This window comes from Ooceraea biroi, chromosome 1, assembly GCF_003672135.1.
Source record: "Ooceraea biroi isolate clonal line C1 chromosome 1, Obir_v5.4, whole genome shotgun sequence".
NCBI lineage: Eukaryota > Metazoa > Arthropoda > Insecta > Hymenoptera > Formicidae > Ooceraea > Ooceraea biroi.
This window is the reverse complement of record NC_039506.1, coordinates 6,398,567-6,425,496: the sequence shown is the minus strand read 5'-3', so window position 1 is coordinate 6,425,496 and position 26,930 is coordinate 6,398,567. Positions and strand designations below refer to the sequence as shown.

The 26,930-nt window shown below is 38.6% G+C and overlaps 1 protein-coding gene across 1 annotated transcript; it reads right to left on the bottom strand.

Annotated features, from left to right (window-relative positions):
• Nucleotides 1-599: 599 nt before the first annotated feature.
• Nucleotides 600-25,343, bottom strand: LOC105277779 (patched domain-containing protein 3). The gene is made up of 9 exons (XM_011336397.3): nt 24,942-25,343; nt 11,786-12,059; nt 11,477-11,687; nt 11,119-11,304; nt 10,189-10,532; nt 8,418-8,618; nt 8,111-8,242; nt 7,172-7,485; nt 600-4,727 (listed from the first exon to the last, which is right to left on the bottom strand). Exons 2-9 carry the CDS (start codon nt 12,057-12,059, stop codon nt 3,231-3,233), a joined length of 3,159 nt encoding a protein of 1,052 aa, XP_011334699.1. The 5' UTR covers nt 24,942-25,343; the 3' UTR covers nt 600-3,230.
• Nucleotides 25,344-26,930: the final 1,587 nt, after the last annotated feature.

The window sequence follows — 26,930 nt, the reverse complement described above, 5'->3', positions numbered from 1 at the left end:
ATATAAAGCTTTCTTATTAGCTAATAATATCTTAAAAGATGTGCAAATTTATTCCGTTTTTTTTAAAGAAATTGAGCGTTTATTTATTTTCTTTTTTTTCAAGAGAGAATTCGTCAATTGCCCGATAGATGGAGAGTATTAGAAATAACAAATATTTCGATGATTGAATTTTTATTATTATTTTGTAATATAGGTTCAATTTCTTCAAGAAAAGCATCGAATTAATTTCATCTAATATCATATATCTGTTAAGAATATTTATGACGATCTCCAAAATAAGTTCGGACTGTAAATACCATTCTAAAAATGACCATACATGTACAAAGTATTATCTGGAAATAAAAACTTCGTTTCATCCATCATATGAATTAAATTATTCGAAAAGAGAAATTTATTTAATGGAAGTTTTTGAATACGTTATTGAATACATTACGTGTACGTGCATGCGCGCGCGTGATGTGTGTAATTAATGGGATTTACGCATTTTTATCAATAAAAAATGTATTATATACTAATGTGTATAATTAATAGGATCAATGGATTTTAGTCAATAAAAGATTTTATACTAATGGGGAATTTATTTAGATTATTGCTTGAAATTCTTTTCAAACAGTTTTTATTATGTAGCCTCCTTCCCCCACATACACAGACGCACACATGACAAGCAGTCATCTATAAATTGTTAACATTAAAATTAAATATTTTCTCTTTCTTTGCAATAAAATCTATTATTATTTTACATCCTGGTTTTATATTTTCTTTTATCTTAATATTTTTCGATTTATGTTATTGATATGTATAATGTTGCATGAGAGAGTTAAGAGACTGTGATTCGGATATCTTCGCTTAGCTGTTTTTTTATAAATCACAGCATCGGCTATAATATCGCGTTTTGCTGGTAATACAGTATTAAATCGAGTGATTTTAGAGTATAAAGAGCTGTCAAAAGTTCCGAGCTAAACAATCTTGAAATTATTATTGTTCTATACAAACTTTTTTCTAACATTTCTAAAAAAGAAAGGAGAAAATAAAACAAAATCTTTAATTTCAGGAAATCTGAAGAATAAACTTTTTCTTAAACTACCAATGTCGAAATTATCTATCAAACAGAATCATTCGACTAATCGTACGACAAACACTTACCATTCTTGGATTGTTCAAGGCACGTATTGCTCAACATGAACAATTGATAGAATCAGAATATACCTTAACTGATATATTATGGGACGTTTTGGTTTTGATTGATATTGAGCATATGTATATATATTATATTATCGCGTTCGATTTGAGCTATTCTTAAATACTAACGTAGGCCTGAATAAGGCATCACCATTGCGGTGTTATCGTTTCGAGTGCATTGCTGTCACGCAAAGGACAATGCAGATTAACCCTTTGGTCGAAGGGCGTATAATACACCCATGTAAAATGAAATCTATGATATCGAAGAGAGCAAACATATTAATAAGTCGATTTGGGATACAAGAATCTATGCTTATCGGGATCGAATGATTTGTAAGTCCAAGATTATTGGATATTGAAATAATAAAAAATCTGTGGTTTTTAATGGTTTTTTAAGTCCGTATTTTCACCGTACATTTAGCACGCTAAATATTTTATAAATCCATTTTGTGTTCACCTTGATTATATTATACAAAAAAATTAAAACCAAATAGCTAAAGCACGGTGATGATACGGTCTTGTGTATTTGAGGAAACAAAGATACAAAACTTTGAGATAACTGAAGCTAAAGATTTGAGGATTAACAGATCTATTCTTCCTTAATTACAAATTTCTTCAGCTTAACAAAAGTATTCACATCTCCTAAATTCTTTGCGCAAAGAATATGGAGTTGCTAAATGTAGTGTACATACCTGTTACTGATATACATCTTTCTTGGGACACCCTGTATTCAATAACTTGTTCCGCAAGTAATGTTCATGCATTGATATCATACATAAGGTATCTACGAATGTAGCGACGCACACACATAGCTTTAACGCCGCACGGAAAACCCACCACACGAAACTTCGTAGTAAACATTATTGTACAAAAAGTCTTCAAGATCACATCATATTAACATCATCGTTCAGTGGCGCCCGAATCTATTCCAATCTAGATCTACGTAAATGTATTTTTTGTTTTAATTGGGAAGAAATAAAAAATGGATATTCTTTATTCCCTTCTGTACCTTAAAGATATCCTTTTTATTTCATTTTACTTTTTTTATTGAAAAGTTTCATTGAAAAAAGATATAGAAAATTAAAAACTTTGTTCTATTCGAATTGATCCGGGCGCTACCTTTTGTGCGGCTGTCAAATGTCCCGCTGTTCGAGAATTCTGACTTTTGAAATTCAACCCCTTGAAACCTATTCATCGTAACTTATGTTAAATTTTCGGATCCTGCAGAGATATCTTTTTCTTTCTTCTTGGTATCTTTTCTTTGTATTGTCATAGTGTTTTGCGATATTGTGTTTTATGACTAATAAATAATTTCCTCACGTTAAAATTTGCTTCAACTTGTGTTTTACGTCGTTGAGATAGATAAATAGACGCAAACACATATTTCGGTATTATAGATTTTCGAAGAATAATCTCTATTTTCACTTATAACGATAAAAGTCAGAGCTACAATTGATATAGAACAGATTATTTCTATATTATTCAGCATTCAAAAGTAAATTTGTTAGAATTGTATCTCGACTTCTACCTCTTTAAGATATGAAATATTAGTATGAACATATATGAGACCACTAATAATATTGTAATTACAACTATACCTCCAGAATTTAAATTCAATAAAAAATATAATCCCATCATTAATTATATATATGTAAAGTTTAATAAGCTTATAGATGTACTGGCCACGCGTTTTAATACACAAATAACTATAAAGAAAAATTAATAAATAAATTATAAAATATAGTACAACAAAGCACTCAATTTGGCTCAATGCAAATATTTCCTTCGAAACTTCGAAGTTATAATTGTGCTTGAGATTCTAACAAGGTAAAATAAAACATCTCTTTCAAAGTAATATATCAAAGTGGACGCTTTTGATAAAAATAGCATGAATTTTTCCTTTGCAAAAAAGTGACAATTCTTTTCCGAAATGTTTTAATAGACTTATTACTATCATTTCGCTTCAAGGGGCTGAATTCGAGCGAGAAGTCTCTCGTTTCGCTGTTATCGTGTCCATACTTTTCCTTCGCACTGTTCCTCGTGGATTTCTTTTAAGGATACCTAGGATCCGTTAAATGCCGCGTTGATGCGGGATACTGTAGATTGTGAGAGGATCTGCTGCGTCTGTAGTTGTCCCGCGGATACGGGCTCGAGGATACAGGGTAGAAATATGGGAAGTAAGACGACTGAAAGGGTGCTGATGGCTGAGCACTTTCCTCGCCGGATCCGCTGGAAGGCATCACTGCGCCAGGATAATCCGGCGCCGGATGCGACGGCTCGCTGATCGCATTGGGCTGGAATTGCGACAGGCCATACAGGAAGCCGATGGATCTCCTGCAAATATTGTGACGAGTCTGGTCCTGCTGATTCTGTTTGCACTGGTGCCTCCTGCTCTGCGACGAGCCACTCTCCGTCGAGTTGCTGTCTTCACTGGTGCCCAAACCGGGATCCCTTTCCTCGAACACCGCCATGCTCGTCACTGGACTATCAGGAAGCTGCTTGACGGCTTTTGGGGTGTAATAGACTAGATTAAGATGCGGAATCACGTAGGACTGCTGCTGAGAAGGCGGCGGCAACTGCGGCTCCTTCTCCTGCGCGTCATTGTTTTTCGCATCCTCTGTTTCTTCGATCCCGATGCTGCAGATGCCGGGTCCGAAGAGAGACAGCAAGACTGGTAGCAGGAATATACCGTGCATCGCGCCGATGAAGATCACCAGGAAGACCATCTTAAAGAACACCAGAAAGATGTAGGTGCCAGCGAGCAGAAGAGCCATCAGGCCGAGTATCGTCGAGGCAGCACCCTGGACTATCGGCAGGCCCAGGCTGTACAAGCTGTCCTTGACGCGATCCTCTGCTCGCGGCCGCTTCGAGCTCATGTATGCGTAGCAAATGTGCGCGGTGAAGTCGACGCTGAAACCGATGCACATGATCAGATTAATCATGGAGATGCTGTCGAGATTGACGTCCCACAGCGCCATGTAACCGGCTACACCCAATTCAATCGACACGATGCAGAAGGCGACCCATAAGCAACAGAAAATGTTGGGGATGAAGATAAAGCTGATCAGCATCATGACGAGCGCGCCGAATATCATGCATTGCAGGCTGGTTGGCCGGACTAGTTCGAACTGGTCGAAGAACACGAAGTACGGGTGGAACACGCTGGCGTTCAGGGGCGACGAGTCGCAGATTTGACGTAGCTCCTTTACCATGTCCTTCTCTTGATTGGTGCCACTCACGTTCACCGCCTGTATCAGGAACCGACTTGCCACGATCTTCTCCTCCTTGTCGTCAAACCTGACGTCCAGTGTTAAGGGGCTACTCGGGAACAGCCAGACGTTCTTCAGCGTCTTGATGAAGTTTTGTTCATCCTTGATGGTCATGTTCATGTCGTAGTTATCCGACATGTAGCTGAGGAAGCTGCGGAGCCAGCTCTCGGTGTAAATCGGCGCGCTGATGTACTTACTCGCCTCGAGACTCCTCGTCAGATTTTCCATTTGTTCCTGAATCACTGGATCGCTGTAGTCATATGTACCGGATATTATCACCTAAAACAAATGGCAAAAATACGATTAGCATACGCATTAGACTTGTACTTATTTTGAAATGGGAAGTCGCACAGCAGAATCGCGAACAGATCGGAAATCTTCGATGGAACCGAGAAAATTGCAATAATGTTTCTCCGATAATGCACAGATTTTGAAGACGTCGTGAAGAAATATTTCAAAGACAATTTAATTCTTCGGAGGCTTTTAAGATGTCTCTTGCAATTAATGACAAAGTGGTAAAGATTTTTTTAAAACTGATTTTTCGAACTTTCAATAATTATATATTAAAATACACAATTAATAAAATCATACAATAAATAACATGTATTACGATATGCATAATTTCAATTGATTGAAGCAATTCACACAAAAGAATTTAAACAGAATTAGTATCAAGTACAGTTTTGGCCACTCGTTACCAAGCTTTCTATTCTCGAAACTCGTAAAATTGCCGACGCTGACACGGAGATTGTAACGTTGACCACAATTACGTGTTTTCGGGAATTCCTATCCTCGTGAAAGTAATATCGAGAAAGTACATCTCGATGTCCGGCTTCCCTCCGAGGTCCCGCGGTCTTGTCGAGTCACGTTTTGTCACGATTATGCAATTTTGTTTGATTTCAAGACGTTGACGCACATTTCAACATAAGGATTTCACGAATGGACCTAATTACGCCGGGCACCATTAAGAACTCATCGTGACAGTAGTTCTTCGGTGAGCGACGTTTCCGCGAAGTCATCGGAACTCGACGACTGTGACGTCGGAACGTTATTAATATCGCGAGGAAACGCGATAGTGCGAGACCATCTTTGAGAAACGTACTTTCACTACGATGTGCCGGACTAACGCAACGGGGAAAAAGGTTCCAGTGAAATTCAGTTCGGCCATATCTTGCTGCGTTTATGACTTCACTTCAACAGAGACTTCAACGCTGCGCATTTCTTCGTGCGTGGCGTTGAAATCGCCTTCAACGAGTTATGAGATATTACCTAATTGAGGTGGTCAAAAGCTGCGAGCAGCTTTTTCCTTATGAATATGCTTGAGATAATTGATGTTTCTTCTAATTTATTTTTTGCACGTTACAAAACCTACATAATTCTTTTTTTAAAATAAAGATTACGTGAATTTAAAGATCCAACTTGATAACACTTTATTGTTAGTACATATTTATAAGGTTTATGAATTTGCTTGAGATAATTGATGTTTCTTGTAATTTACTTTTCGCGCGTTACAAAACCTACATAATTCTTTTTTTAAAATAAAGATTACGTGAGTTTAAAGATCCAACTTGATAACACTTTATTGTTAGTACATATTCATAAGGTTTATGAATTTGCTTGAGATAATTGATGTTTCTTGTAATTTACTTTTCGCGCGTTACAAAACCTACATAATTCTTTTTTTTTAATAAAGATTACGTGAATTTAAAGATCCAACTTGATAACGTTTTATTTGTACATATTCATGAGATTTGTTAAAAATTCAAGTACGATAACGAACACATTGTAAGTAAGATAATTAACACTGTATCGTGTATTACTTTCCATGTAAAATATATTTTTACATTCGAATACAAATATTATATAAATAAAACAAATGTGAAATTATTTGCTCAATTCGTAAAATATTTTATAGTTGTTTTTAAAATTACTTTATTATTGAAAATGTTGCAATATTATTAAAAAAGAGATATTCTCATAAATATAAATGTAAATGTTCGCGACAAAAACACGATTAAAAGTTAAATAGTAAGCACGCATTATTAATGTACGATCTGGGAATCTCTCCGTTTATAGTTAGTCTTTCTTGTCGGTTGATTGGATCGAAGAAGCGTGATGTAACGGACGTTGCTTTTCTTAAGGTCCACGCTAGTCAGTCGGAGAAAGTTGTTTGCACGATATCGCGTTGTATCGAGGGGAGCACGTGACATAATTGCGCGCAGTGGATTATGCGTGGCGGTTCCGAGCGTAACGCACTCCGTTCTTCCGACGACTGCTTCTTTTTTACTTTGCGCCATTTACGGGGAAATATTTCTCCGAGTGCTTGTGAGGAAACCGGAACTCTCCGGATATTGACCGACGCGGATCCTAATTTTACGGTTCGAAAAAGTAACGAAACTAATCCGTAAAAGTGTGTTATTTTGCATAGTCAATAAAGCCACTATTGACAATCGAGATGTTTCAATAGAAACCGAAACCTATTTGTTATGAGTCAATGTTGTATGTTTAATATTGTAAATGATATCCATTTTTTTCTATATTTTAAGATTTTAAAAAATTAAATAGAATTTTATATATGTTAATTATGAAATATACGAGAAATAATAGAGTAGAAAGCTTAAAAAATAAACATGTAATCATTAAATAATTAAAAACTTGTATATTTCGATTATTATCTAATTTTTGTAATCGTTTAAAAAAATTTAAATATATATACAACTTACTTGTATCCTATAAGGAAACTCTCTGAAGTAAAAATCTTCGCGATCGTAGAAAGCGATTGAATAAGAATCTTCCTTGGAAAGTTTGCGTCGATCCAGACCCTCCTTGAGGGTTGTAAGCCCGTAAATGGCACCCATAAGATAAGTCATGAAAACAAGGAGCACCACTATTTTTACGTAGCGACAATTTAGCGCAGCTGCCAAATAATCACGGAACCAAGTCATGCATCCGTGTTCAGGATTATCGATCGGATTGTGAGGATCGTCTGGATTAATTCCGCCGGAGCACAGTGCTCTGTAGAACCACGATCGGTGAGCTGAAATGTTACACGTAACGTAATTAAAAACATGATAATGTTTTATACCCAATGTCATAATCTGTTAAAAGAAACAATAAGGAGTAATAATTTCCCCCAGGTATTGCGAAATACTTAATTGTATAATGTTAGTTGTACAGACACATAAATGAGACAATAATTTTTTATCCTTTTTGATATTTCGTAATCGTCGGCATGACAATATTTAGAAAAATGAAATAAGGAGAAAGCAACTACTTTCCATTACGTAATACGATGTGATCTAACAAATTAACGGTATCCAAACGTAACGCGTGTTGGTCTGTTGACGTAACTCCAATAGGTTACGCTAGTAGACGTAACAAGATTTCGAATGTCGGTCTCTGAATGACGACAAACGCAATACATAATAATACAATAATAGGTAATAGCGATGTGTATTTAAATTAAAAAAGAAGCTAGTAGCGTTTGAGCAAATTAAAATTCATCAACTTGAAACTAATAAATAAACATTATTTTAATTTTATTTATTTGCTTAATCAAAATTATTATCATACACATTTAGTTTTGTCGTGCAAATTTTGTATGATGAGATAAAATTATTTCTAAATATTTCTAGGAGGTGCAAAATAATTGTAGCACTTACAAGATTTAGATAATGGCTCCACTTTACAGCAGACAAGGCTGTGCAAATTTTCTCGTTCGCAATAACCGCTGATCGCCATGCATCCGCTGAAGAACGTTAGATGGTATAGGAAAGTGAAGACTACCGCAAAACCTATTTAACGCATATTTCATATTAAAATTATGAATTACATTACGATATCGTTACGTACAGTTCGACAAAATTTTATTAATTTTTCTTTTATATTTTCTCTTAACAAAATGTTGAGATATCATTTGTCTTTGATTGTTTTACGTGAAAAAATAATGCAAATTATTTTGAATGGTACCTGAATAAACACAGAAAATCTGGACCGAAGGGAAAGGCGACAAAATACCGATGAAGAAGGATATCATATCCGTTAAAGATGTAATAGTGATGGAAACAGCAGCCTCGCTCAACGTTGCCGCCATTCTTTCCGGTACCGGTTTGGAAATGCTTGATCTTCTCCAGGCTGCTAACATGACAAAGGTATCATCGATTCCTATTCCTGTAAAAAAATATTACTTGTATTATTACCTCGTTATCGAACATATTACATTTTTACATATTCTAATTTAGCGAATATTTTATATTAATATGACAAATAAAAATAGTTAAGACTATAAATATAAAAATAAATATAAATATAAAAATAGTTAAGACTATTTGCGAGAAGTCAACTCCAAATAGTTCGAAAAGTTTATGATAAATTAAAAAAAGAACATCTTTTTATTTATAGTTTTGCCTTTCTGCTCTTCAGGTACATAAATCCTTCAACATATTCTGCAAACATTTACAAATTTTCTGTTATTCAGTTGTAATTATGAAGACATTTTAAACCACATTTTTACAAATAATAGAGTAGTTAGTCATAAATAAATCTCCTAAGAAATATGACATTTTGTTAAAAAGACAATGCATTTTCTAAATATGCAGTTGTTGCTCGAAAATTTATCACCATCCCGCTCCATTTTTCCGTTTCTCCTGTCACGTCCATCCACATGTGTTACGCGTATCTAATTTTCATAGAGGGCATGAATAATAATAAAAAGAATGCAGTTTTATGTTAAATCAAAACCACGGAACAATGCATTTCGCATTACATTACATTAATGTTTTTATCGGAACTTTACATTGCTGTATGAGTAATAAATATACATCATGCATCGCTTCTTTACATCTAATCTTGTCAGTTTATTTATTTTATATATTTATGTTTACTTGAAATTATTAAAATCCTATTATTATTATTTTATTAGTTACTATTGAAATTAATTATTCAAATGAATATAATAAAAAGTCCACAAGTATTCATCGAGTTTCAATTTATCAGCTTTAGCCGTAAATATGTGTAATGAAATCGGAATGAATAATAATCGCTTTGAGAATTGCGATCGGTGGATTGGATCGTATAAAGCTATTATTATCGGTAAAGACCGACTTCGCTTCGCGTCGAACGCAGGCGAGAGCGATGTCGAAAGGGAAAAGGAGACTTCCGCTTTTCACATAAATCACAGTTCGTTTATTTCGCTCATAGGCACCCGACATAGCGGAGCTAACATATTTATCGTCGAGAATACGTGTTCCTACATCTAGCAGGCATTTCTACAGACATGACAGGAGATTACGACGTCGTATTGCAAAAAAGATGAAACTCTGTTGTTAATTTTTATTGCTCAATTCAAGCAGAGTGCCAATCTGAACATCGATTGACAAATGTCCAGTAAATGGAAGTTGTTGTTTTAATTTGTATCTAAGTAATAATATGATTAAGATATCATAGATGACCATATATATATATTTCTCATTGCCGAAAAATATAATTATTTCACAGACAAAAATCTATCTAAAAATTATTTCCCAGTATTACTATAGTATGATATGACCAGTATTATCAGTTCCAGTACTTTCTTTTAATGACTCTTATTTAGATACTTTGTAGAGATAGAATATTAGGATTACTCTGTATTGCATTATTAAAATAAATTATTAAAATAAATTTATTCTAATCTATTTATATTAGAAGTTCAGAGAGAGAACGTCACCGTATTATCGTACTAATTTTGTTAGTAGCTTACCAATCATGAGAAACGGCGCGGCGAGATTGATGCCGATGAAGTCGATCTGCAGATAGATGCATAATCCGAAGGCGGCGACCGTCGCCATGGCGGCCGAAATGTTGCCTAGAAGACCGAGCCAAGGCTTGCTACGCACCCAATCGGTCATCATGCAGGTCACGACCGAGAACATGCCCATTATGATGAACGTGCTTGCGAAATACGGCACGACCGTCTTCGTGTTGGCCTCCAGTTCCAGTTCGAGGGTCCTCGAGGCGAATCTCGCGGTGCTAATGTATTTAAACCTACCCCCGTCCTCGGCCTTGCCGACAACCTCCAGAAAGGCCTCCTCCCAGGCGGCGCCTCTGATTTGGGAATCGAGAAAAAATATCGAAGATTAGATTACGATACTGAAGAGTGCATAGTGAAGTCTTGCGATAAAGCTTTGGTTCAACTACATTGTTCTATGTATACTTATAGATTGATCAAACAAGGTTTATAATTACTATTTATGCGCAATTTATATATACCCAACAAATATGGCAAGAAAATTATCAATATGTGCTTTATTGCGATGCTTTACCATTTTTGAAGACAATAGACCATTAATATTAATGGCAAATGAATCAGATATTTATTACTTGCACGAACACATAGGCTGCTGATAGAGCGATATATGAGTCAATTGATTATTGTCTTCTCAGTAATCGTATAATAAATTAATAAGATATTATCTTCATAGCTGGTTATTGTTAAATTAAAATTTTTGAAGCAGTTTCCAACAGAGTTTTCAACATCCCTCATGGAGTTCTAATCGTTTTTGCGTTATCAAAATATAGCAAGTTTTATTTTCAAGATTATTGCCACCACACGATCAAGATTAACTGACCAGTTTTACCAGCAAGCTGTGACATAATCACGAACTTGACAAACCTTATCAAGTAAACTCACATTGCGTCCTGTCGAGGATTATCGACCGTAATGAAGTAAGCGAGTTGCACCGAGGGCACCGATTCTATGGTGAGATCCTCGTTGAGGACACTTCCGCCGAAGAATACCGGAAACAAAAGAAGATCCCATGTAACCGGATTGACCATTACCGGAAACGTCAGGTTCAGATTCCGTTCTTCCACATCGCTGAAAGAATAAAAGCTCGATTTAAAATTTTGCCCAAATCAGCGAGTTTTAAGCAAATCTTAAGATAATCTTTTTGTTTTTTTTTTATAGTAAAGCTTGCTAAATAGTCTCAATGAGTAATTTCATAACTTTTTACATACTACGCTGTTAATTACAAAATATAATTACTCACTGTATCACATGATGTAGGTTCAGGATGTCGTTGCTGAAACACTGATCCATCCATCTTGCGCAAATCTGCTCGTACGTGAATATCTCGCCCTCGTATTTCGCTTTGATGTTCCTGATGATTTGATCGAGTTCCTTCAACTCGTTCCAAATCGTGCTCTTCAGCATGTTACGTCCGCCATCCTTCGGGATCACGATTACATGGCCAAATCGGCCTGCAACAGACAAGTTTTAATTAGCGACCATTAATCATTATTTTATCGAATGTATAAAATATGGACAAAGAAATCGCGAGGATCGAAGTGATTCTCACCTGGTCGAGTGATGCGGCCAACATTGAATTGATGGCTGTAGTTGACTTTGAAGTACTGCTCGACTATCGCTCGTTCCGTTTTGCCAGGACCGTTGACAGGCGAGAAGAGGTATTCCGGGTCGATTTCATAGTGTATCCTCTGATAACCGGTGAAACATATGCATGCCAACAATATCGGCACGATTACGAAGTAGCCGGGGTGTCGGCCGACAATGAGGCCAAGCTTGTAAAACGCGCGGTTCAAGAAATCATCTACGCACGTCATGTGCCACATCTGAAAATGGAAACGACGAATCCGTGAAATAAATGTGACATCGAATGTACCATTGTCAGTCAAAGGAAATTGAATACAGTAGTAAAATTAAATCGTAATTTTAAGAAAACCGTGAGAAGAGGAATTCACGTGGCAAAGACCGTAATTGTTGAAATTTATAAGCGAGAACGACGCGATTATCGTATAAAATCGAATTAGCGCGACCTTAAGAGCTCATGAAACAAATGTATCAACATTGGTCTTGGTCATTAGAGACGAGAATCGAGTGCTTGTGGAGTGACGGATCATTTACCGCATGTAAATCCTTGGACAATCTACGAATGGCAAACGCTTACGCTTATTCTGTAGAAAGCATATTTTATTCAGGTGCAAGAAATGCTCCAACCGCCTATTTAATGCTTTACGTTTATTGCGCACACTAAATGCGTAGGAAGTCGTAGGCCGAACCAAGTGTAAGATCGAATTTCTTGTATGGTTCGTTAAACGCGTAAGGCGAAAAATACGCTGCGCTTATAATCCTTTTGCTCCTACTCCCCCCCTCTCTCTCTCTCTCTCACTCGCTTTTTCTACCTCGCTGTCTACCTGTCTTTGTCGTTACGTAAATTTATTATTTGCTTAGGTAGGTGAGTGCGCCCGACATAATAACGTCGCTGGTTTATTTAATGAAGCAGAATATGAGGAAATGTTTATCTCATCCACGTGATAAGAAGTCAAGTTGAAATCTGTGGAACTGGTGTTTCGCACATCGTGAAAATGAGATATATTATAGGCGATATAAATAACAATAAAGGTATCGCAAGTTCTGCTATACCTTTAACTTCCGATAAGTTTCTGAATATGTTCTAATACCGATAGCTATCTGCAAAATTGCATATTTTGGATCGGAAATCTGTGGAGTGGAAAATCTGCGAGGGTAAGAATACAATCCAGGAATATGACCGGATTGGAGAACTTTGATATCAAAGATCTCGGATATCTCAGACTTCTCGCGAAGTTCTCGTTTCGTTCAGCCATTTCGACAGAAAATGGCATAAAGTATTCACGGCGTTTAAATTGAAATATCAATTCCATTTCTTCGAGTTATAAGCGCATTATTGAAACGTTGGAGGATTTGCGCGAGAGAAGCATTTAGGATGATTGTCATTGAAATCATGTAGAAAAGTGTCGTCAGACTTGACCCACATTGTTCGGAATTACGTGTTCGGCGTGCTGAAATCTCAGCGAGATCGTCATCAATTGTGGGAGTTTTATGGGAGCGAAGCGTTTACTAAAGCAACAATAACTACATTAATTTTAATCACTTTATTACGCAGTTTCCGAAACTCTCGATTTCTACTTTCTTTCTTTTTCTTCTTCTTTTTAATCCTAATCTTATGTTTTGCCTCATATTATACAATCTCGAAATTGTATCGTGTTAGCAATGTAATAACAAGTTGCAAACTATTTTATATTGATTACAAAGTAGATATTTTATCGAATAGCCAAAAAAAGATTTGTAGTAATCTAAAATATATTTTTTAATATAATTTAGAGCGCGATCAATGTCGCGACGTAACAGCTCAATCGATTTTCATTTAGACTCGTCGCTATTCATAACACGCCTCCATTAGCAATTCAATTAAACAATTCTAACTGATCTTACAGATTGCCACTTACATATCAATAATGGCAAGACAGAAGTGTCGGAAACTTTACCTGAATTGTTTACAATATTCATACAATATTCATCATGCGATTTAATTTAACCAACGTTGTGCACAAACGTTTTGTGTTCGTAATATTGTGTGATTATACTGAATTCGTTTAATTCCAATCGGAAATTCGTTTTTCAGATAGCAAAGGAGTATTCGCTTGAACGCTTGTTGGTCAAAAACCCTTCTCGATCAAGAATCTGACACCTTTTGTTCTGACATAAAGCCTTTTTTTCATGGGACAATGATGCCCTCATAAGGGATTACATGACACACCGAAGAAGGATGAATCACCTTCGTCAGATTTTCATGCACGTTCGTATTCTCACCTTGAACACTTCAGAGGCTTCTCAATTCATTTCGCGTATAGTCTGGAGGAATAGGCAAGTGGCGGCTTAGTGCATTTAATCGTTGTCTCGATCGACCGCAAATTAAAGAAGAAGAAGGAGAGAATTAAAGAGAATTTCCCGCGCAAGTCATGCAAGAAATAAGCAAGTATAAGTACGGAGGTGGCACTCTTGCCGTTTAAGTATCATCCCCCTTTGCATGTCAAGGTGCAACCCCATTCAAATAACTGCTCCGCGAATCGCAAACAATTCCAGCAAAAACTTCAAATTGATCGCCTGTACCCGTGCATTCGGCGGGGTATTATAATTTCGCTCCGCGTTGCAGCCACCGTTCGCAAACCTTCCCGTGAATTTCCGCGAGCGGAATGAGTGGACTCCGCTCCGCGGAATAAAGATTCCATAAACCTCGAGTGGTACCAGCCGGTGGGACACAGCAGCATTATTGCCGCGAATACTCGTAGATCCGAGTCGCCGAGGGACAGTGGCAATGCGAGCGACTTTCTAAAACCGTTCAATCCCGACTGGATTTTCCGCGCGCGCGTCGCGCACGTATCATTAACCGCGCGCGCGGTATCGAGCGGATCGACGAAGTTCAGAGGCCGGAGCGACCGAGAAGCAGCCTTTCGCGTACCGGAGAAAGTCATGTTGAAGCTACTGTTGGGTAATCCCGACCTGCCGCACACACCATCCGCTCATTTAGATACGATTGAATAATCCCGCGTAACAATCGCCGCCTTTCTGCCAGCTGGTCGTCTTAGGATCGCCGCCGGTCGCATCGGCGACGCCTGGCGCTATTCTTTGTCGAACAGGTGCGAGAGACGTGTCTCCGAGTCGCCAGCCGGGGTGATCTTTTTCATGGGTCTCTTTGGATGAATGATGAGAGAAGGTGTAGCTTCTCTGAAATACTATTTATAATGTTTCTGTGTCAAGAGCTAGATCTGTTGCTTCAGAATCTACTTTTATCTGTGTGAACAGCCTTGATCGTTGGTTGCGTAGTCTTCGACAGCCAATGCTCAAAGTTATTCATATGCTGACAAAGTTGTCGTCTGGAATAATGAATTAAAGCTGTTCTTTATGACATGTTAGGTAAAAACAAGCAAGAAGATTCGAGATTGAACGAGTGAATCGAGTATTTGTTGGTTTACTGTGTCTTAGTAATACATCTGACTAATTGGGTAAATTTGAGTATGTATGGCGAAGTAAAGAAATTTAAAGAAATAAAATTGAACAGAACGATCGTGATTGCACGTGTTACACTATATACTATCAATTTTATATTTTATAAATAGGATTTATTGGCACCCGCATATCGCATTTTTAATTTTTCATGAAGGAGAAGGAGCTCCAGAGCGGAAGATCGAAGTGCATGCTGTTGCGACAGATTATTATCATTGGGTCACTAGGACACCAGCTATCTCTTCAATGTTTTACCAGCAATTATAAACAGACGCGGGGAATAAACAGTCGTTCCAACGACATTATCAAGAATGTGCACTTAATAAAATGCGTATTTAAGAATTTGCGCAGTCCAAAACCTGAGATATATGCATATAAAATACTACGCACTTATTATTAAGAAGAAATTCTTGATCTTTTTGCTTGAAAAAGAAAGACAAAGAAAGAGATACAGTCCAAACTTACAAGACCGATTCTTTATACATACGCATTTTGTGCCATAATAATTACAAATAATTGTACTACAACTTAATTACATGAAAAATAATGAAAAAATAGATATTCGGACAACTATTTAAACATTTCCAAGGAAAAACTGTAATTTTCCTTATTGCAAGCAGTTTTGTATAAAACAATATTTGTAGAACTCGTTAATATACTATAATAAACTCCTTAAAGTAATGATGGTTAATAGTAATAATACCGATGAAGTTACAAACGGTGCTTGGAGATGCAAGACATACGTTTTAACGACTCACTCGGAATTTTAATTGTTCAATTTCACCGAGCGCGTCCTTCAAGCTTCGTGATTCGTGAAATTTGCACGTAATAACTTCTGCTGCAAGACAGATTCAACAGCAGACAGCGACATTTGTTGATGTTACTTCAGCGATGACGCGTTAAGAGTGTCATCTCGTTTCTGCCAAGAGAAAATGATTAAAGTAATGTAAGGAAGTAGAACAAATCGATTATATTATTCGCCGCTAAATAATGTCTTTTATTCGATTCTGTCAGTCGCACGAATGTGAGCAATGTCGTTTCTTAGGCATGAGCACTTTGTTCCCCAGTTTCGTAATCAGAATTTGCAATTAGCAGAAACGGCTTTCTTTTTGCGTACCGTTCCCATATTATTATAATAATAGCCAATGAATACATTTCGAAGGTAGAACAAAATTATACAGATAAAAACGCGCGGCTCAGGGAAAGTATATCCAAGCATAAGAATGATTACTTCCTGGAGACCAGGAGACTCAGAGTATATTCAAGTAACTGAAAGTAAGTCAGTGAGCGAGTTTTTAATTCGAGATACAATTCATCTTTCACTACTAGTTATTCATTCTGCCATCGCGTTCATTACTTTCATCGATCTTTATTTTAATCTCGATTTTATTTTAATCTCGCGTGCTTCGGTAATCCTTACGAACAGCGTTGTCGTTCGTCAACCTTTGTCGTCTTATTTTTACAGGCACGAGTCAGCGAATATAGTTTCCTTCTCTCCTATGCAATACTTTATTTTATTTATACGCCGTCACGTTCATTATTAGTCAGTATCAGCCATTATTAAGGAACGAGGAACGAGGAACGACTTCTCGCAGTTTCATGTTTCCAAGCAACATCCAGAGTTTGCGTAAACGTGCCGCGAACCGTACGCTGCGTACTGCGTACGAGGCTCGGTGCACGTATTCAATACACGTCGCCTATTTGTCGTGACGCAATTTTTGCAGTTAATTTCAATATATAATACCACGCACGCCATACACGCAATATTCCGCGATTGATAGATGAGTTAACAAATACCTCGTCCTCTTTCGTTCCCCGTGTACGTGCACGCATGTGTAATGTTTTTAATTCACTTGATAATTATATCGCGCTGCGTACATTATCGACGAAAGTTTTTGCTGTTAGTTAGCTATTTTGATTATTTGCTGATTTTGGTTCTGAGAATTATCGGCCAGTCGTGACTTTTTAATTGGCAGCGGCAGATTAATTAGCGGCGACGTTTCTGCACGCTGGCGGCATTCTTGTTTGTCGCAATCACGTAGCGATTAGCAAACGCGGCCTCCCTTATCCTTTCGTCAAATACCTTTCACGATACATACGCAGGTGCGTAAATGCGCACGCACGTGCCCAAGAACGGACGTGCCGCCGCGCCGCGCGATTCTTCTACCTTAACGATAAGCAAGTGCAGCGTGTCGATGTGAAAGTATGCCGTGACTAAGGAGAGAATTTTCCATTTCGTTATTTACAAGCGCGGCACTTTCGTTCTTCTTCTTGCGCGCCCGCGGCTTCGACGCGACCCTTTCTAAATGTCCTTAACCCTCGTCTTTCTCTCTTTTGCACTTCCCCTCCTGCGTCAGAGAAAGCGCGAAGGGTTTTATTCGTTTTTTTAACTTGATCATGATAATGATAATGATCGCTGTCGTTGTTTTCTAGCTTTATCGTTTTTCCGGCAGTTCCGGCGGAAATTACCGGACTCCACAGTCTTGCGGTGCTGGATTGTTTCAATTAAATCTAGCGCAAGATTCATTTTTAATTACAAAACATGTTTTTAATTAAGTATGACACGAGATTTGGGTAATTAGATATTGGTTAGATATTAGTTTTTCCCACCACGAGGAAAGATTTCGAGTCTCTCGGAATCGGAAAGCTCCTCGGGGTACGTCGTTCGTCGCGGCGATCGCGGGACCGATCCGCGGCACGATCGCGTGGAACAGAGTTACGTTTTTCCAGTGGTTGAACCCCCGAGTGCCTCGCGGTGAACGACTTCATTTCATTCGATATATTCCGGACATGCATCTTACGCAAAACGAAAGTGAGAGTGACACGCGGCGATTTGTGTCCCAGAAAAATGGCCGGCGCGGAACGCGCGCACGAGCCGGTCGCCGGAGATGCAGCTCCCGTATAATAAAATTACGAAAGTAACATACTCAAGGTGCCGCCTCTAGTGCCCGCGAATGAGAGGAGCCCGCTCTAAGCCTCGACAAGCGTGTCCTTTCCTTCGAAGGCGAGCTGGTGCAATCACCGTAATCACGTCACAATGATACGATTTTTTGTTCCGCGCGAACTGTCTCGTATCGATCGACGTTTACGATGCCGCGTGTTCGAATGAGCTAACTTTTCAGTTTTATCTTGATGTTCAGGCATTTTACGAGCAAAAACGTCACGCTCGCTCGCATATAAATGAGATCGCCGGTCCACATCAAAGACGTGTCGACAATCAAGCATGCAATGTGATTTTGTTTAATGGCTGATTATCTAGCGGGCTGAAATGTGCTTTATTTGTTCATATTTTCGCTCTTTTCTGTGAGCACCTTGCGCACCTTGCGTTAGCCAAAATCATTGGAAAGGGCAATGGGCGTGGAAGGCGACATGTGCTTTCCACGGAAGCTTTTGTGATGTTACCACAAAAGGTTTTTGAAAGGAATGTAGAGATTTTCTTTTCTGAAGCGGATCGGAATATTGACCTAGGCCAGCTTGCTCCGATCCGGCACAGGCAACAGAACAGGCACAAAACGAGTTCTCGGCGCTTTAAACGAAAAACTCACGATCGGATCGAAGTCTCATCTTTCACCCTCAGAAAGGATTTCTGATAACAAGACGAAAAATATTTTTGACTAATTTAATCGTATTACAAGTATAAAAAATATGAAAATAAAACAATTTTTAATTTAAATCAGTAATTTCTATTCTTCTCTCTCGAATTAAATAAGATTGTCTTACTATCTTGAGACAAGAGTAACATATACAAATTTATGCTTATATATTCTTGTATGTAGAATAATTTGATATTAGCGCCACTTTATAGTAGGCTTTATCGATGTCGACGCATCATTTTCTCACAGTCGCTCGTCGACTCGGCGCTTCTGCGTCCTTTATTCCGATAAAACGGCCAATATTTATGTGTTGCAATCGAAAATCGGGAAAGTGTTTCTGTTATTTACAATGAATAAGTGCAATACTCTACAAGAAATATTAAAAGATATGGAAATGTAAGTAAGTATATACAATATACTTACTTGAGAAATAAGATTCGAGATAAGACATTTCCATATCTTTTAATATTTCTTGTAGAGTATTGCACTTATTCATTGTAAATAACAGAAACACAGAAACACTCCTGATTTTCGATTGCAACACATAAATATTGGCCGTTTTGTGCAGATTCTACAAATTCTCTTACAAGAATAGAATAAGATGTCTTTTAGATCTCACAATATTCTTAAATCAAGAATATTTTGAACTTGCTACAAATTTTTATCTAAATCCTTCTGAGAAAATTAATGAGATAGCACCAAGATTATTTTAATCTAGATTTTAGAATTTTCTATTTAAGATTAAAATATGCTTCTTTTCAATAATAAATATGATTGTCGCTATAGCGATCTTATTTTATGATAGATTAAAGAGTAATAGCATTAAGTCCAGAAATCTTTTTTGTGGGTGTTCTTTTCGTTTTATTTTTTATTTTTTGAACGCTTTAATACCGAGAGTTTTATCTTCGCAATTTTTCTCTCTCCTGCGAGAATCTCTAACGTTCTTAACTATAATATATGTGGTTTTGGTTTGTCATACAATTTCGAGTCGCTTTGCTGTTCCGAAAGTGGAGGATGCGACATCAAATGACCTCATTCGACCTCATTTGATATTTTGGAGGAAATTGTAATCGATTTTCTTGAATGCTCCGTGAATTGATCGCGGACCGAGCGAAGTGATCATCTCGGCTGCCTTTGCCGAATGTGCCTCGTAAAAGAACACAATCGCGATTAAGCAGACTAATGCCCGGTTCCACTAAAGTCGCTTAACTTTAATCGTAGTTTAACTCACTTTTCGTCTCTTTCTAAGTACCGGCCTTAGAAAGAGACAGAGAGTGAGTTAAACTACGGTTAAAGTTAAGCGACGTTGGAATCGGTCTTAACTCGCACCTAAGGCGCCAAGATAAATATTTTCGTTACACCGTCTTAAGACTTATGCGCAATTCTGCAAATTTATGCAACGTCATATCTCGGATTCGCGCGCATCCGTAAACGTGCACATGCCAAGTTCCAAGCCGACCGTCTCGGCCGTTCGCGGTCGCCGATGATAGCGAAAGTCACGTTGTGCGTGACAATGTTATGCAGGTTCTTCATTTTTTTCTTTCTTTTTTTTATTAAGTCGTGAACTATTGCAAAACCGCGCGGCTCGTCTGTCGTGGCGAGCGATCGCCACGGAAAGGGAATCGGGACAAGGTTAGGCGTGTTTCTTAAAACGTCGTACATAAATCGAGCTTTTATAACTCGCGTGCGCGCGTCCCGCATATTTATAAGCGCGATTTATATATCGCGTGCGCGAGCGCGCGGACGCGCCGGTGCGTCGCGCTGCAGCGGTGTTTTCGTGCCCTCTTGACGTTATTGATTAATTCGGCGACCGTCGTCGATTGCATATGCAAAATGACACATGTGTTAAAAACAGAGAAGTAAAAAAAGACGCAACAGTTTTCCGTTAATTTAATCCAGCGGTAGAATCGGAGAAATGCGGCAACGCCGCGCATTTTCGATTTTAACTTTTGTCGGTCGCGTGTACCGGATTCGAGATTTACGTTTCGTGTCACGAAATTTCGACTTATGGCAACTTGTAGGATTTAATAATAAAATAGAATAATGAAATATGAATTTGTCAATGGTGCCGGTAAAATCGCTGCACAAATCTCTCTATTTTTAACTATCTAATCAATTCTTGTCTTGATCTAACAATAAGTAAATGATTTAATTATGAAGATGTAATGTTTATTAAAGCACGGCTTCATTGCGTTTTGTGGATAAGCATAATGAAGTTAATGAACGTGCTAATATGAAAAGAAATTCTTCAAGAGGCACTTGCACCTCGCTAGGAAAAAGTTGACGCTTCGGTTGCTTCATGCACGTGATTTATGTTGCTCTCTACACACTGCGATGAACTTTATTACCGTGACATAAATTTATAATGAGTTGCATGCGATCATTATCAATCTGTGAAGCTAAATAAATACGGGACCAACGTCCTACGGTTCAAAACTATACGTTGAGTCAGGGATACACGCGCACAAACGTTTGTAGCTATATCTCTGTCAATCAATATCCTAGGAGAAAAAAATAAGCACTTGCAAGACGGGATATTTATTGAGCTTGATGATCAGTAGAGACAAGAAAAACACTTGCGAAGCAAGTGCAAATTAAACACAGGTGTACTCACTTTCGCGCACCGGAGAAGCGGTATAAATAAAATCGCACCTTTCAGATCAATCCAACTTCTCAGATTTCCATCGTCGAATGTGAATCGCTGGATTTACATTCTGCGTATGACATAATTCGGAAACGTTGGCATCGCGGAATGGTATATCGGACATTGCGCATCGCTGTCGCTGCTTAAATAAATTACGCGAATCGCGAAGCGCAACCAAATTAGCACATTGTGCAACATCCAATTCGCGTGAGTATTTTTTATTACACCGCACGCTTTTCAGGTATCGCGCGAGCGCGCATCAAGGGCGGGATTTGTCGTGTCCGGCGATGCGCAATGTGAAATCGTTCCGATTGATTAATCTGAGCCCCCCAACGTCGTGATAATACGAGAGATCACAGAAGCAGATACGAAAGAGTAACCGATCGGGCTCAGAGTAGATCGAACGCAGCGGCTCCGGATCGTTCGCTCGATTTCTTCGGGCGAAATAACGGCCGCCATCGACAGTGACCGGCTCGCGCTGCCGTGCGCAGTCCGCGTGCTTTCAAACCGGAAGAGATATCCAAGTGTTTAATTTATCGGTTACGGGGAATCGGCCGGCGACGTCGACGGCGTGCGCGATGGTCCCGGACGATCGCCTCTCTCTTTCTGCGCGTTCTTAGTGCGCGCGCGAGCGGCTACTTTTCTCTAATTTAAATAGATTGCGTAATGGACTTTTGCGCGCCGCAACCGTCTCGTCCGCATGTCTCGATCGGTCCCCGAAGGTATCGTATTATAATATCATCTGCCGATTCCGGTCTCTCCTCCGAGTGGAATTGACCTGGCGCGTACACGTGTCTATAATCGCTCTCGCATAATTAAGCTCGTGGAAGCTACACGTGCGTGTAGCTGGCTCGTAGTCGGACAGGCGATGCGTAAAGGGATATTAATTGCGTAAGTCATTTTCGCTACGGTCTAGAGTCCGAACACGTAAGTGTAGGATTAATGCGGGATAGATACAGATATACGCAGTGGTTATATTCTTGGTAATAATAATAATAATACTAGCTTAGTGTTTGAAGAACAATTGATACCGTAACAATGGCCGCGCATGCACTTTTGCATGATAAGTGAATCATAGTACAGATTCGGAGCAACTGAGATATCGGAGAGATGTAACTATCTCCCTTTCTCTCTCTCTCTCTGTCTCTGCTGCATTGAGCTTATCACGCGATGCTGCTTGTTTCGTATTTAATTCGACCTTGTTTTATATTCATTTTACTTGCATCCAGCGCTTGGTTGGAAATCTATCTTTCATTATATGTATTTTTCAATTTTCCAGTTATCGTACTTGTTATTATTATGAGAAAACTTGCCAAGAACTAATCGTTCGCCAGTGAGATTGTTCCAACCGGAAGCTCGAGTCCGTTTTAGAAACGATTGATTTATCGAATTAGAAAAGATCTCGACGGTCGGGGACATTTCGCATTGCAACAACATTTTCTAGTGCCCTCTCTCTCTCTCGCAGACGATTTTCTCAATGCGTCGAAAATGATCGATGGAGGCCCTTGCGAATATCAGCAGCGTCCCCTCGCTACGGATTTGCCGATGCGTCAGTAATGTGCAATTCCCCACCGACCCTCCGAGGTCAACAATTTGTTACGGGGACGAGGATGTTCAAGGAATATATCAACAGCGCGGTTGATTGACCCGTTGTTGGAGAGCAACACTTTTCATCGCATCGTCCAAAACCTTTGCTCCACCACGTTGCGAAACGCAGTTTGCGACCGGGGTAAAGTGTTATCTGTGACGTAAATGCGAATTATTCTTTACTAAAACGTAGACTTAAGTGATAAATAACATTCTCCTCCGTTACTTTAAATAGATATTTTTGCTCAACACTGATTTAACTATTCAAGACATGGCAACGTCTATGTCCACTTGTTAAATTAAATTCATTCTCGCGGATGATTATTATGAGTGGTCTTTGAATTGCTGAAGAAATACGCACTTGCGAATTACTCGCGAATAATTCAAAAGAATCTGAAAGATCTTCATAACGAATTTTACGTTGATTGCCTGTTTTCTTTTATAATGAATTTTTTGGCATAATATCTCATGAAAATTGTGCGTGTGTCGATGAGATTTTAATTTTGCTCATCCTGCGCGACGTTCATTATCGCCTTCTGAAATCTGACTTCTGCGAATCCTCAAAAGCGTTAGATTCTCACCACGAGGTCATAATTATTTTATTATTTAGGAGCGGTACAATGACCTTTCATGGGATAACAAGTGGTTTTGAGGCAATGAGTTAATACGAAAGTGAGCCGGTCGCGAGGCTTATAACACAAGCGTCCATAAACGGTGACTAAGGCTTGCACCAAACTGCGTGGGCATAACATATTCGTAATAATAAAAGTGCTTCCTGTTTACACATGAGGAGCACATGACTCTTCCGCAAGACAGACGTTTTTAATGAGGAAACGCAATCTGTACTCGCTCATTAGTTCTAAACTTGAAAGCACTCGAAAAGATATATCTCTGTCTCTCTCTGTTCTAATCTTTTCGTCTCGCGTTTGACAGCAAAACATGTTTTTAGAATCTTAATTTATGGATTCAATATTTATATTTACGTATGCTACATCTATTTTTAATCTGTTATTTAATTACATTGTTTGCTTTAATTTTATTTTGTTAGGAGCATTTCTTTTCTTTCTTCAGTTTTCTTTAGTGTCTTTAGTTTCTTCAGCTCTAAGATTTGATTAAAGTAAATATAATTTTTTCATTTTGCTTGCCCTGCGTTAATAAAATTTTATAAAAATATTAGTCCACATCTAGATTTGCAAATTTTAAAGTAAAAAGACAAATCAATTATCAATTGCAACATTAACTTGATTGCAACATCTGTTAAACATGTTAGACCAGGTAATTTTTATGGTGATTGTATTAAGTATGTAATCATATTGCCTAATGTGTAATTTGCAACAAACTGATCGGTAACAGACATTATGATTCTTACGTCATTACTTGGAACACAATTAATTCCGCGAGGAAGATTATTTTATGAGATTAATTACATTTTGTTAATTATCGTACATTAAGTCTGCATTTCTTGCCTGCACTTTCTACAATTATTTCCATTCTGCTTTCTCTCTTTAGAGCGCGAGCATTTCATTTTGAATCCACGTCATCTTAAAACTCAAAAACTCCAGCAAGATCCCAAATCAAAAGAATATCAAAAATATCAAAAAATATTAAAACGCGATAATTATCACAACGAATACTTCTTATCACGTTTTTCGCGGCAAGAAATTTCGCTTTAAAGATCACCGAGATCTCAGGCGGAAGATAGCGAAAATTAAAAGAAAGTTTCAGATTCCCTCGTGCACTTTCGATTGCGACGAGCAAAACGGAATACCTCCCGCAAAATTTATCGTAAACGTAAATTTATTCCTCTTCATAATCATCATCAGTCGATCACCATTGGCAATTACCTTGCTGCTCGATTCAGTCGGAAGCGCCTTAAGTCGTCAATAAACTCGTCACACAAACTCTTTATCACCACCAATTTAAACTTCCGGCAGAATTCAAACCGGTGCCAATTCCTTTTCTTTCTAATTTTTGCTACGGCACTTCGACACGTGTCTCTCTCTTTTTCTTTTGTCTTCTTTAAGACAGACTAGGCACGTTTCACCTGCACGTCTTCGTCCGTCCGCGTGTCATGATCGGCGATCGGGATTCGAACGCGCGCGAGGCGAGCGTAAAGGAGCGCGCGGGCCGAACGTCGTTGTGGGAAGCGGGATTGGAACTGCTCGGCTCACCGCTCGAGATTCCGCTCGTACCCTCTCGTACGAGCTCGCACTCGCTCCGTGCGTCCGCTCCGATCCTCCACTCACCGCATGGCGTCCGCGCGAGGATCAATCAGTGCTCGAGGGGAATGTCGCAGCTCCCTCGGCGAATTTCGTCGATTTTAAGAGAAATTGTCTTCGGCGCCGTTATCCTCTCGGGCCTGAACCCGGGGATGAAACCGAGGGGAAGTTTCCTTAATCAGAGAAAGTCAATGGAGGAAAAAGACGTCCCGTGTAGGTCGTTGGAAACTTCTGCGGCTCTCTGATTTTAAATCAGCCTGTATTCCCTGTCTGTTTTCCATCGGTCCGTTATAAAACTTAAGGGAAAACTTTACTGTTAGCTACTTATTGAAAGCAAAGAATCTATTTGCAAGAAAATGATCTCGGTGACGAATAACGTCCATTAAGCTTTTTGGTATATAACTTATATTTAGTATTTTTATAACTTTTAGTGTGTAACTTAAAGTTATCATCAAACTATCGATTATTTAATATGCTCTATCGTTCCCATCAAATTCTCACAAATGTAAGTTGACAATTATAAATATAATCATAAATTAAGCCTATTAAAACAATTATGATCATATTTTCTGTAGATTTCAGTTGAAGGTACGAGAAGGATGGATGACGGGTGGTGTAATCTGAAGCGGCCTGTATAATCTCGGAGATGAATTGATCTCGCGGCGATGCAACTCGAATGCATGAAGCATGGTGCATCCGTGGTAGACGGAAGTAATGAATGTGGCCGCGCGCTTATCTAGTTTGACACTTCCTTGCTGTGCTGATCGCGCGCATCCATCTAAACGAGCGACGTTTTGAGAAACGCCATAAAAGCCGTGAGCGTGAGCGCGCGATTAAATTCCGCTTTCATACATTTACGTAATAGATCGTAATCGATGCGGTCTTTGTTGAGGTGCACACAGGAACACGCATCCGACTGGCGTTCCCATAGCGCCCGAATTCTCGCGAAATAATATCCGGCCTCGCGAAATCGCGACGCGTTCGCGTTCCAATTCGAGAGCGAACGAGTTCCACGCCGAGTTTAATCCGTTAAGGAAATGCGAAGTCAAGGAACGCGCCAAGAAATTAGTCGAACATCAACGAGAGTTAGTTCGTCGCAATCTGGCGCATCGCGTGTTGTATTTCCGGCAAGTCTGGTTGAAATATTGTATGATATCCTGACTTTTTTCATTGGCTTTTTTCAGGTCATTAACTATAAGTAATCTGTATCGCGTCTAAATGGCGATGAAGCAAACTAAATACATACTTAGCATGGCACGTACATAGCGTAGCTTCTCGTATATGAACTTTATAGCAGGATAGTCAATCTTTATAAAACAAAAAACTAATTCTACGGACCATCGCTACAATATTTGTATCGAAATCTAGACGTGAGCCAGATTATTTAGTTAATGAGTCAGTAAAATGATTGTGAGTGCGACAGAATATTCGGAATTACTTTTAATAACGCAGAATCTCCGTTGATTTTGAATAAATTGTTTGTTCACTGTTAAGCTGAGATTTTGCTGAGAAAGCTGCACGAGAAGAGGATAAAGTTCCACCAAGTTTAATTATATATCTCGACGCGTATATATTGTATGTTGACATTCTTTAATCTACGGCTTCCTCCGTTAA

What these genes read in the sequence shown, in the direction of transcription:
- LOC105277779 (XM_011336397.3), bottom strand. Translation starts at nt 12,059, where the DNA reads ATGTGGCACATGACGTGCGTAGATGATTTCTTGAACCGCGCGTTTTAC. An exon ending in TGGCCGCATCACTCGACCAG is followed by an intron (nt 11,688 to 11,785) that starts GTGAGAATCACT and finishes TGTCTGTTGCAG; the next exon opens with GCCGATTTGGCCATGTAATC. An exon ending in AGTTTCCTTATAGGATACAA is followed by an intron (nt 4,728 to 7,171) that starts GTAAGTTGTATA and finishes CATTTGTTTTAG; the next exon opens with GTGATAATATCCGGTACATA.